Source organism: Aphelocoma coerulescens, chromosome 5, assembly GCF_041296385.1.
Source record: "Aphelocoma coerulescens isolate FSJ_1873_10779 chromosome 5, UR_Acoe_1.0, whole genome shotgun sequence".
Lineage (NCBI taxonomy): Eukaryota > Metazoa > Chordata > Aves > Passeriformes > Corvidae > Aphelocoma > Aphelocoma coerulescens.
The window spans coordinates 17,626,893-17,640,069 of NC_091019.1; the positions used below are offsets into that span (position 1 = coordinate 17,626,893).

Genomic DNA, 13,177 nt, shown 5'->3' on the forward strand with positions numbered 1-13,177 from the left:
GACACAGCACAGCATGAGAAGGCTACAAAAGCAAAGAAAACTGTCCTGCAGAACGGAACACACTCGCAGAGGCAAAACAGGACTGTGGTCCCAAGCCTCTGACCAGTGGGACATCCGCTCCCTCTGCTGGGCATCCAAAAAAATCTCATCCAGGGCGACGGCCTGCACTCCTAAGAGCCTGACAGTTTTTATTCATGCCAGTTGGATTTTTTAAATAATCTTTAATAAGAGCAGAAACAGGTCAGTAATGAGGGATTTTGAACATACAACCTGTGGTAAAACTACAGAATCAGACAAGAAAAGCACATGGGGTCTGCAGTTTAGAGTTACACCCCTGATAGCTCTTGCTGTCACTCATTTAACCAACTTGTTCCAAAGATTCAAAACCATCCATCCAATCCCTTTTCTGTTGATTTTACATATGGGGGGGGGGAAGGTTTGTTTGATTTTTGTTTAGTTCAAGATACTCCCTTTACTCACATCTTCCACATCATGCAGGCTATAACAGACCATGGAGCCTGGGTTTGCAGAGACCCAACCCTTTAAAAGGGTCACCTATCATTCTGTTACTGACTCCAATGCCTTAATGCACAGAAGCCCCCAGTTTTAGGGCTGCAAATGGCAGTGCCATCATGGGGCTTCTTTTTCAGCAGAACTTGTGTTGTTCTGAGGATGTCAGCATTCACGGAGTCAAATCTGTTCTTATCTCCTCAATAGGCACTTACAAAATTACAAATGCACGCAAGAGCATTTTATTTTTTCCCTCCAGTACGGGAATGAGCTTTTCCCATACAGATATTTTCAACAATCCTCTTTACTAGACTGTCATCTAATTTCTGAAACTCAATGCTCTTCACTCAACCTAACAACATATATATTGCTGACAGACAATGACTGAGGGTACTTTACAAATAACCCAATCTAGGTTGAACTACAGGAGATGTATAGGCATACAGCAAACTGCTTCTCTTTAGGATACTTGAACAGCTTTTCCTGAATAAAGGTGTCTCATACTGGGATAATTAATAGCTGTTTTCATGTATTTTGTTACTTTTGTACTGGTATCACTGTATACCAACCTAATGAATCAGAGCTGTAGAGATAAAAGTCTGTGGGACTGAGTAGAGTAGACAGTAACAATTATTTTGGTATTATATCACAGTTTCCCCTTTCCCTATCGAACAGGGAGATGACAGACTTTTTAGAAAACAGATGCAAACCTAACTTTTCTCAAGTAAAATGCCTATTATTTGTAATTTTTAACATGAGAAATATAATATTTAGTGCTTCTAGGAAATTGAAGGGGTTCATATAATAACATCAACTGTTTCAAATTTCCCATTTTGTGTACTTCTTCCACTTTCATCATTCACACCAATCGCTTTGTATTCAGCAGGATCCTCACACACAAGTATCAAAAAGCAGTGGTGGGGGGGGTGGGGAAGATGAAGTCCATTTCTTAATGGAAGGACAAAACACTTGTGCCTTTTAGAGAAACTGTAGTCAAAAAAGGGTCAAAACTACAAGTGCCACAGAACCTTCATTATTATTTGGTCATTTTAACGTGACTTGGAAAGTACTTCAAGGAGAAATCATGCAATCTGGACTGGAAATTTTAAAAGCAGCAGGATGTAAAACTGATGTATAATAGAAAATCATTATACCTTTCTCAGACAGCATTTTTGGGATAGAAAATGTGTAGAGATTTTGTTAAATAAAGCAGGTGGGTGAAATTTCAGAAGCAGTTGGCTTTACTGTGAGACAGCAATTTAGAACAATGGGCTGCCTGTCAGGTCTTGCTATTCAGTGAGGTTCAGAAAGTGCCTAGTGCCACCTATTATTCAGGCACTTTAGGCTGAGCTTTAACACCACAGATCAAAAAACAGAAGCCAGGCAGTTACAGGAGCTGCAAAGCACCATCTGCCCATATTAATTCATAAAATCTAACCCTAACAAAATCACAGTCAAACATAGTTCCCCCTTATTGTACCTACTCTGCCTGCTAAACACTAACCATGGTCTGAGTTGCAATAAAGTTTGTACGCTCCAGCCTGAGGATCCTTCACAATCCCACTCACTGACACCAACATGTACCACGATGACCTCAGTCACAGAAAGCCATGGGGCCTTTTTGTCTACTGAGAAACTAGGAAAACTGACATCCTTATAGGAGCACAACAGCTGAACATAACTCCTTATCCTGTGATCATGTCAAAATGTTAGTCTGAAACAAGCAGAGCTGCAACAGAGCATTAAAATCTATGTACTAGCATGCCAGTTTAAGCTCTTTATTGATCAGCATCACTAGAGCTTTCCAGTATTTTCCAGGGGATGTTACAAAAGCCATATAAGTGACTGGTCTTGGTCTTTTTCTCAAGTTTCTAGCAGTGGAGGAAGGAAGCAGATGGAATCTCTCCACAGAGCTAACCACAGCCCAGGAACAACTCCCTTGTGTGTACACTTCCCGTTCTTGCTGTGTAATGTAGAAGATGAGGTACGTGAACTTTTGTAGTGCAAACTCTGAGAAGGTTTTAATCTGAGAGAGCTGTGGGATAATACTGAAGCATATCTACAAAACATGCTAGCCTAATTAAACACTGCAATGAATCTTGCCAGTCTAACATATTTTGGACTAGTATTAAACATAATCCTTAGCCATCAATACTTTCAGCAAATATTCAGGCTTGACAAATTAAAAGTAGAAAGGCATATTAGCCCTTCCACTCAGAAACTCAGACCTTTAATACACCTTATCAGATTCAAAGTCTGAAAGAAAGATGCAGACATTTGCCACAGCAATTTCTCACTTCACTTCTCACTAAGCACATGCCGCAACGCCACATCCAAAAAGAAACCAAACACCCAAAACTTCATTAATGCAAATTGCACAAGTATTGCAGTGTTTCTACATAATTATTTTTGTCAACCTTATTGGCAAGTTCATGTATCTAAAATTCAATACAGGAAGTGCAATTCTATGCAGTACAGAGGACACTAGGATGCAGTACAGAGGACACTAGGAATAGCTAAAAATATATTCTTTCTTTCATTGCATAAAGCAAAACCCCCACAATTTATACATGAAGTTCAAGTAAGCATTTTAATTGCACAAATTACATCAGTGCAAGGTGGAATTAACACTTTCAGTATCTATATGCTCTGTTCTACACTTAATCAGAACTTGGCAACTTAAAACACTCTTCCACAGTCTAGAGATCTTTCTTTCCATCTGCCTACATATAACCGTTGCTACTCATGAAGTATAAACATTCCAGAGAAACCTTTAACCTTCAAAAATTATCATATCCCAAACAAGAAAAAAAAAGGTTTACATATCACTAAAAACAACAAAATGAACAGTTTTAATTACTTGATTCACGACTGGTATAATGGTATTTACCATGGCATTGACTTATATATCTTAGGAATTCTACTAGAAGAGACAAAGAGCACCTTAGCAAAAGCAATTTCTAAACGTTAAAGAACAACCTTTAGCACCTAACAGTACATGAATATAATTTTCTTACCTGAAGTCCAGCATTGTCTGCCTGTCCTCCTTTAACTAACTGGGAGATGAAGAGGCCACAGCTGAATTCCACTCCACCTCTTACACTTAATCCAAGCCCTTCAGGATTCAAACGATCCAATCTCACCTCTTTCAGCTTTCTGCAAAAATGGAAACAGTTGAGTGTTCAGCTGCATAACACCTTCCCTCAACAACGTTTCACATGAAAGTTAGACATTATTTTTCTCTGATATAATTTAGGCATTTAAAAAAAAGCAAGTTGACTGAAGTTTGGATGGATGTGTGTTAACTAAAGCCATCAAGTTTATTCATATGAAAAGACATTTGCAATCACTGAAACTGCTTTTAGAGGGTTAGAGCTATGAGAGGTTTTTTTAATTATTAAATGCAGGAAAAATGAGAAAATATTGTTTTTGACTCCTTTACCCTGCTTTTACTAGATTAAACTACTTGGCAAACAATTTTAGGCAGCTGTACTTCTACGAAATATAGCAAAAGCAAAATAACTATGCCCAGCTCTACAAAATGAACACTATTTTACTCTGAATTTACCTGGATACTCAGTATTTCCTGCTTGTATTTAAGTTAGCTGTCTTTTTTTTTGTTGTTGATGTTCTGCATTCTCTTACCGTGAGCGTTTGGGTGTAAGCTGATCATATTCCACCTGGTGCTTTAATGGGATGAGTGGGCGGATAGCATCGAACAGAGGCAACCTGCTTGGTTCATTAATCACCAGTTTTAGGTCCCCCACAAGCACTGGGAGATTCATAGACCTGCAAAAACACAGTGACAAACAAGCACAGGTAATCAACACACCAAGAAAAAGCTTCGTTTTATAAGTTGTTGTGTATGTGGCTTCAATGTTTGCGTGTTCTTTCAAGCTACCAGAAAAGATATTTATGCAGATACTGGTTTGACAAAAGCAAAATAGCCTCTGAGAAAGCAAACCTTCTGTAAATTAAGAATACTCACTTCAAAACATGTGACATCTTCTATACATTCACTTGATCCTTTACAGACATGCACATCATGTTTATAGATGACATCTCCAATTTCATTTTTGGAGTACCCACAAGATTTTATGGAAATGTTTGAAAATAACTCTCCTGATTAGACATACTTGCCTAACTAGATTTTTTTCCTTACTAGTTAGGAATCCTTGCATATAAATCTAGGCTACAAGCTCCTTCCTTTACTGAACTTAGAGGACTGAAAAATTGCTTCAATCCAGGAAATAAAAAATCATCACAATATTCAGCAGCTAGAGCGAAGACTTTGTTTAAGTTTCAATTTTTGTTCAAAATCGGATTTGAAGGGTGACCAACTACTTAACAAAACCTACAGAAGTTAAACTGCTGTGAACATCTCTTTCATGAGAGCTAAGCAAAGTGGTCTCCTTGAAATTGTCAGCACGGAGATAGTTACAGGTTCCAAAATACACTTTGTTGTACAGCTCCAGGAGTGGAGGAACAGCTAAGGTTCATTGGATCTATTCCTATAAAATATCCAGTTAAACTTACTCTGTATTATTTGCTGTTCCCTTTCTTTTAATTTACATTTCCTGGCATGCAACTTCTCTGAGGCATGAGCAGTGAAAATACGGATCAGGAATACCTATATGGGATTAGAGGTCAAATACTTCTGGAAATGCTATTCACAGTGAAGCAGACATTAAGTGTTAGCTCCAACAGCAACTGCACATATTTTTGCCCTGGGATATTTCATAATGTATTACCAGGAAGTGATATGTGATGAGTACAGGTTCACAGAGATATTGAAAATCTTGCCCAAGACACTGCAGTCTTGGAAATTGAAGAAAAGTTGCCATATGCATTGTTAATTTTGTAACTGCAAGAACATTTTAAATAATTCAGATCTACTGAACCAAGTGGCTTTCCAAACAACAGTCTTTATGAATGGAAAAGCAATTAGACAGACCTGAGTGAAATTGAATCAGATAGGCAGCTGAATACCCCCATAACTCCAGCTCAGTGCAAACATCAGGTGGCAACGTCTACATTTCACTCAGCTCAGATGCTTTAATTACGATATTAATGGAGACAATGTCTATCAGAGCCACTTGTCTATGATTAGTGGAAAATACATTCTCATCTTCTTTGAAAAACAATGGTTTAGAGGTTGGTGTCATTCTCAGTGATACAAGTCCGAGGCAACCGTGGTTGAAATCAGTTCAGCAAAAGGACTGGCAAAAGGCCTATCACCTTACCAATTTTTTACCATCCCTTTGTAATGAGCCAGAGTCATTAAACATGCCAAACAGATTCCAAGACTAAATTTTGCCAGTTTTCTGAAAAACAGTTGCAAAATTGTTATCTGAAAAGTTAGCAAAAAAATTCTTTGAAAAGTTATGTCAGTGAAAACCTTTGTGCATGTGGCATTAATAATACTAATCCAATAAGCATTATTTGGAAATGTTATGGAATTTTATTAATGCTCTCTTCCTGTTTCCCAAGAACAGTTCTATCATGCAGGAGCTTCCCCCCACACACCCCCAAATATGAATCCACCAAATGCTTTTACAAAGCTGCGAAGTCATAAAACCAAAGTAACTGTATAAGTGATTACAGACATGCTCCTTCTTTGCCTGCAGGTTATGCTGTGAAACCACAAGATTTCATTAAACGGGACAAAACCCTCTTTTTCAACTACATTCCTAGTAGCATATAGAAAGACTATTTAAAATTTTGAATATTCATTTTTCACATTTAAGAACATTAGAAAAATTCTACATGAACACATATAAAGCTAGACCTTACTGGTGGTACATCCGCAGCACATCGTAAAGGTAATCCTTCTCTGCTTCATTGTCAATTAATAGATTGACCTGAAAACCCAAAGACATAATCATTAATCTCTGACTTAATAGCCACAAATGCTGGACATAAGAGATTTTCACAGATTCTTAAGCCATAGAGCAAAGATTTCATCAAGGAAAAAGAATTTTTTTAAGATAAACATGTTTTTGCAACAAAGCATTACCTCAAAATGTCACACTTACAACAAGACTTCCTAAAATTAGTATTACAAATCATAAGAAGAGGTGGTGAATACTGATATATTCTGTGTGCTAGATCTCCCCTCAGTATTAGTATTGTTACAACAATATCATATTTGTCTTACCTGATAATCACTGTACTGTTGAATGAATGTCTTCAGAAACCTTTTTGGCCACTCATTAATGTAGCACATGCTGTCACAGATAAAGCCACCACCCTGAGATATAATCGATGTCCTGTCGTCCAAACCACCGATTTCAGGAGCTCACTTATAGCATTATGCAAACTGCTACATCTCTGCTCCTCTTTGCTCCAGCTCTTAACTGATAGAACTTGCTAGTTATTCTTTCCTCCCCCACTAATAGTACCTTTACCTAAACCAGTGTCATATTACTATGCCTGCTCTTGGATAATTACAGTAAATTAAAGCAAAAGAAAACCAAAGCGGAATTCTTACATGAGGAGTTCAATTTATATTCAGTGATAGTGAGACCCCCCACTAATCTTACTTGTAGTGAGAGGTCACATCACATTAGTTTTACATCTGGACAAGCCTGATGTTTAGGAAAACAATTTACATCTGACCTAAAGGGTAATATTACTGTGATGTGAAGACTGAGAAGCAATTTGCATACTTAAAGAAAGGCCCTTTCTTTCTAGGTTTGCAATGGTTTGTATTATGTTCTAAACTAAATACATGCTTCATATTCCTTTTGTCCCACTTGGCTCTCAAAAGCCAGCAAGACTTCACATACCAGTGGTTTTCTATTACTTGTACCTTTTGGCTCTCTAAAGCCAGCAAGACTTCACATACAGGTGGTTTTCTATTACTTGTCTCATCTGGAAAAAGACACTTTGAAAACACCTAAAGGCCAGAAAGCTACACGCAGGTCAAGATTGCTTTACAGTAACACCAGTGAGTAAACCAATTTATTCACAGTGAATTTCAAAACACAGAGGATAAAGTCTGACTTAAAAGGAAATAAAATGTTTGCAGTCAAAACTTCACCAACACTGTGCAAGGCTAATTGTAAAGGTAAAACTCAAGATAAAACTAATTCTAGCATCCATTTTTTCACTTCCCTGACAGGTAAAATAGAGAGCTCAATCCCCAGTGCTAGCTAAGATACTGTATGAGCAGTGTCCCACAAAGAACATTAAATGTTTAAGTGCATCAACCCTGCACAGCAAAGGGCAAAACCATCATCATCATCTCTTCTCCTGATGGGGAAAACAAAGAGTAAAAATATTTCATTTTTCTCCCAGTATGCTAGCTGGTGGATACATCCCCATTTCCTCTCAGAAAATGGAGGGCCACATCTAAATTCTGCTATTTCTTCTCACAAAACTGTCAGTCTTCCTGTTTGACTCCTACACTTCTTATCCTGCACCAGCAACTTTCTTATCCCCTGACAAAACCTAACACCCACACAATTTCTAATATATTCCGAATGCTACAGCTGGGTTCATCATCCTGGGCCACCCCTACTAATGGATCATTCTCCTCCTTCTGCCCTATTCCCCCAATTATCACTGCATCATATCACCTGCATTTCTTGCCATTTTCCTAATTCTTTAACTCCTCAGGATAGAGTCTTACTGTAGTCATTTGATTTACCTGGGCTTATCACCAGCTTCTAAAAGCTGACTCTAATTTCTTAAATCCTAAAATATCATGCTCCCCACCACCTTAAAAAAAAAAAATTAAAAACCAGTGGTGACATGGTATAACTTGGATCACAGAAGCATTTTAGGACCTATTTCTTGAGAAAATGACGGTAGAGTCATGGGATAGGTGATTTTCACACCTTTTAAAACAAGGATATGAAACAAAAAACATCTGGACACAGCCCTGGACAATCTGCTCTTGGTGGCCCTGAGCATGGGGGGTTGGGACAGACAACCTCCAGGTGCCTGTTCCACCCTCAACCCTCTGTGATTATTTAAAGAGTCTTCACTTGCATGATTTATCATCCTAGAATACAAAGAGTTGCTTATGCTCTATTTCTCACTACATAGATTGCACTGTTTTTCATAGAAATTAATAAGAAGTCATCACAAAATCTGCACACACATATCAAAAAAAAAAAAAAAAAAAAAGAAGTCTGTCAAGAAGTCTACCTAAGTTTATTCAGTGGAATAGAAGCTGTGGGGAGCAAAAAGCATTTTTTGGTGTGGAAGAAGTTCAAATAACAATAATGCTCTACGTTAACACTAGCCCAATCTGTCTGGTTTCAAAGAAGAGTATGAAGTCCTATTTAAGCTACACAGATTTTGGAAAACTATTGAAGGAAAGGGAAGAACTGGTCAATATACTTGCATATATCACATACTTTACATTGCTGCTTGATTGATAGGGAAACTGATCAAAATTGCTAAGAAAAAATAAACTAAGAAAAAAGAAAATAAAGAAAGTGGCCATTAACTCAGGAAATTTAGATCCTGTAGCTGAGCATCTTCACCGGTGTGTCATAGAAAAAGTAAGCATCCAAGACTGTGGATGCCACAGAGGCCACTAGAAGCAGGAGGATAGAAAATGAAGAAAGAAAAGACCAGTTTCAATGCCTTCTGACTCAGATAAAGTTGTCACCGATATCTGCATCGCAGCTGTTTGCAGCAACATTGACAATACATCTTACGTTATCGGGGTGGGGCTTGAATGATTTATGAATTGTAGCAGCAATGAAAGGGAGAAGGTTTAAAGTTCAAGACAGTAACCACCCACCTAGAAACCAGACTCTCTGAAGAAATGTTGCACAACCCACTGTCGAGTTATACAGTAATAGGGAGCAAGGCAGAATCAACGGGCTGGATGGCTACAGTCATTACTACGGAATATCCAGGTCCTTAAGGTTTTTGAACTCCAGTTTGACGTACAGTGGGGTTTTTTTTGCAGTCCCTCTAATTCATCCTAACAATCCTTTAGTTAATGTGTTTATCACCAGGTGACAAATACTTCTATAAAACTTCACAGAAATTGTGTGTCCTAGCTGACAGAATAAAAACAAAAACAAACAAAAAAAACCAAACCAAACCGAATCAACCACAACTTCCTTCACAAAACAACCCCCCACAAAACACTACAGAAAACTTTAATCTGAGAGAGTCCTAAACGGCTTGGCAAAAACATCTTTTCCAAGTGCAAACTATTTTCCTCCTCCTTTCCTTAATTAGAGCTTTCTCAGCATTCTTCGCTCATACAATTTCGCGCTCTGCCGAGCACTTATTTAACCGGGTAAACGACAAAGCGACGGTGCCAGGCAGCCCGAGCCGCTCCATATATCGAGTGCATTTGCACATGAGTGCACACGCACAATTGCGCCGGGGAATGTTCAGGTGGAACCGCAGCGGGCCGGGCCCCGGCTGGGCGCTCCAGGGCTGAGCGGGCACCGCCAGCGCCCGGACTCCAGCACCTGCCCTGCGCCTCCCCGGACGGCACCGGCTGCAATGGGGCTTTAAGCAAAAATAAATTGTACCAAGCCCTGGAAAAGCTCGTACACTGGGGAACGTTCCTCTTCCCCGCCTCTCTTTCTAAGGGTTTTAACACCCATCATCCCCTCCCCGGAGGCTGCCACCCGCGCCATTGGCAGGGCAGCGCAAAGTCCCCGAGCTTCTCCCTTCCTCCGCCGTGGCAGAGCCGTGGCCGGCCAGGGGGGATGCGCTGCCCCAGCCTCTGCTGCCGGGGAGGCGGCCCCGGCTGTCCCCGCTGCCTCACCTTGTGCCGGAACTCGCGGGCGACGCGGCGCTCCATGGTGCGGGCTGCGGGCGCTGCGCGGGTGCGCTGCGGGCGCTGCGCGGGGCGGCTGCGCGGGCGAGGCCGCGCCCCGGGGCGGTGGGAGGCGCGCCCGCCGCCCCTTCCAGTATTCCCGACAGGGCAGGGGATGAGCAGCTGAGCACCCTGCGACCCCCGGCCTGGGCTGCTTGCGGCCGAAACGGTGGAGAAAGAAAAAGTAAAGTAAACATTCGTCCGTACACGGCCCCCCGCCCCGCGGTGTGCTACCTGGGCTTTTCCCTGGGCTGATTTTTACTTCTGGTGCTCCTCTAACGGTACAGAGCTCCCATACGAATTTCTCTCCCGTATTTGTAGGTATGCATGCGTGTCACTAACCCCAGTAGTTAAGGAAAGCACGAGGATGTGAAATTTAAAGCATACTAACACACGGGTTAAAACACAAAGCAACCAAACAAAAAAATCTTAAGCCCAAACAAGGAGAAAAATTTGCTTCAATAAATTGTTGTACGGCAAATAATCTCAACTTCTTTATTTTTAGGTAAGCAGAGTGAAGCTGATGCATCACTGTCTAAATCTGACTTCCCCCAGCCATTCCCACTAACAGAGTGTTGTTGCTTACAAATAGAACCTCTGACGTGGCTGCTGTGAGTAACTGCAGAAGAATCAAGCTCGGAGCACCTGAAAAGGAACCTATTTCAGACTAATCTCTTTCATACTACTTTGTCTTGAGCTGGTTCTTCTCCCACTTTCCCTACTGTAGTACAAAATCATAGACTTCTGCAGTCAGGAGGGTGGCAAGTGGAGGACGTGCTAACCCAAGTCTCTTGGTCTCCAAGCAGAATAACCTTTAACCACATAACTCCAGAGAGAGCAGGGTTTGCTTAAGCACAGGTAACTTACCTGCTCCTCCTTCAACAGAGTGGAAACTTATATGAATGCATATGAAGGTGTGATTTTAAAAAAAACTGACACTGCCAGAAAACCCCCATGATTCTTTTATTATTTCTGTGTCATTACAAGGAGATACAAAAAATTTAAAGCACACATTAAAAGCCATATTTGTCGCCTTTAAATTTACATATAGACGATAACAGTTATTGATATCTATCAATCGTTTCTAGAAGGCTTTACAGGAATAGATCTTTTACAAGCTCAAAGTTACATACATTTGAAAGAAAACAATTGGTTTTTATAACACAGATAAACTTCCCAGGAGTCAGAAACTCCTCCAAGTAGTAAACAATTGTGGAATTAACTTCACTTGGTGATGAGAAAACTGCTCTGAATCATCATGTAAAGGACACAGTGCAGAAAGGAAGACAAACTTGGTGGGCTGTTAGCCTGCTGTTACATGAATTTCTGTGCTCTGCTGTGCATAAATACAAGGCAAACAAACACACAAAGCTAACTCATGCTCCAAAACTGGAAGCGGAATAATCAGGAAATGTATGAGATGGTTTCTGAAGTCTTCATTGCTTCGAATGCACCATATTAAAAGATGGTGCAATTATGACTGTTTAGTAGTTTTAGATAATGAAATCTTTCCTAGGAAGAAATCAAATTGCATCTAAATTAGCCTAAATTCTTCTTTGCTACTTGTGGCATTAACGGAAAATGAATAAAGTGAGCAGCCCATTTAGTAGGCAAAGAAATACATGAAAGTGTGTGTGGTGTAACTTGATTCCTGTTGCTTTTATCTACTTTCTCTACTTCCACTAATGTAACCTGGATCAGAGAAAGTGCACCAAAGCCAAGCACATGCTGCACTCAGAGCAGATTGGCTCTGCTATAGGCTAAGGCTAGCACACAATTCTAAAAATCTGTTTGGGGTTGTTTGGAAAAAGCTGTGTCAAAGTTAAAGGATATCATTTATTCCTCACGTTCTTTTCTCTCATGCACATTCTCCCTCCAACACTTACAGGAGGGAACAGAATTCTCAGTGAAAACATCACTAGTTTTCCATCATTTCATTAGAAATGAAACACAAGAAACACAATCCACAGGGACAAATTACAAAGGCAGAAAAGAGATCTTTTTAATGACTTACTGTTAACAGACTTCCCAAAGCAGTCAGAAAAGGCCCCTTTTTATCTGAGACAGTTTCTCACCTGGTATGGGCAGCTTCTAAAGCTTCTGTCATAAGATATGCAAACCTGAAGAATGATGGGGAGAGAGACAGCAGCAGATGGGAAAGGGAAAATAACAGAGGAAAGGTAACAGTGATAGGAGGAGAGAAAAGGGAAGAAACATAATGAAAGGAAGCAAATTTAATCATAAGGGGTGAAAAAAGAAAGAAAAAAGAGGAGGAATAAACATGGAAAAGGCTCCACAGAGAGCTCCAGAGTGTGAATTTATAGTACAACAAAAAAAGTTATCAGAAGACATGGAAACCATCCGTACACGTTAGCTGCATGCATTCAGTGCATGTCACTTAAGTCTGTCGTTATTCAAGTCCTGACACCTGTTTCAGTGGGGCCAATGCTCCGTGCTGAGCACGGACAAGATTTGCAGCAGGAGCGGGCGGCTCCGGGCCGCGCTCGGTCCGTGCTCATCCCCAGGAGCTGTGGGAGCAGCCCCGGCTCCGCTCGCCTCGGAGTGGGTGCTTAGAGCGGCTGCCCCGGCTGTTGCTGCTGCCGAGACACCGGCACACGAACAGTCTCCCAAAGCCCCGGTGGGCAGAAAAGTGGAAGTGGACGTGTGGAGGCGGCGAGGTCACAGCGCCGGGCACGGCCAGGGAGGGACAGGCGATCGCAGGGGAGCGGCCGGCCGGGCCGGACCCCGCTGTCCGGCGAGGGGCGGCGTCCGGGGTGGGCGCTGGGGAAGGGCCGGGCTCGGGGCGGGGGGCGGGTGCGGATAAACCCCCCGGCCGCCCCGCCCGGGAGGGCGGGATGAGCTCGGGGC

General features: G+C 41.2%; 1 protein-coding gene across 4 annotated transcripts in view; it reads right to left on the reverse strand.

Moving 5' to 3' along the window:
- Positions 1–10,332, reverse strand: part of USH1C (USH1 protein network component harmonin) — a 47,186-nt gene extending 36,854 nt beyond the window's left edge. For 3 of the 4 annotated variants that reach the window (XM_069016873.1, XM_069016871.1, XM_069016875.1), the window contains exons 1-4: positions 6,668–6,912; positions 6,304–6,371; positions 4,156–4,299; positions 3,528–3,666 (exon numbers count right to left, since the gene is read on the reverse strand). In XM_069016873.1, coding sequence (XP_068872974.1) covers positions 3,528–3,666; positions 4,156–4,299; positions 6,304–6,371; positions 6,668–6,736 — 420 coding nt within the window. In that variant the 5' untranslated portion in view covers positions 6,737–6,912. Of the gene's footprint in view, positions 1–3,527; positions 3,667–4,155; positions 4,300–6,303; positions 6,372–6,667; positions 6,913–10,258 lie in introns of those variants that run through there. The other variant, XM_069016872.1, reaches the window with a different exon arrangement.
- Positions 10,333–13,177: the final 2,845 nt, after the last annotated feature.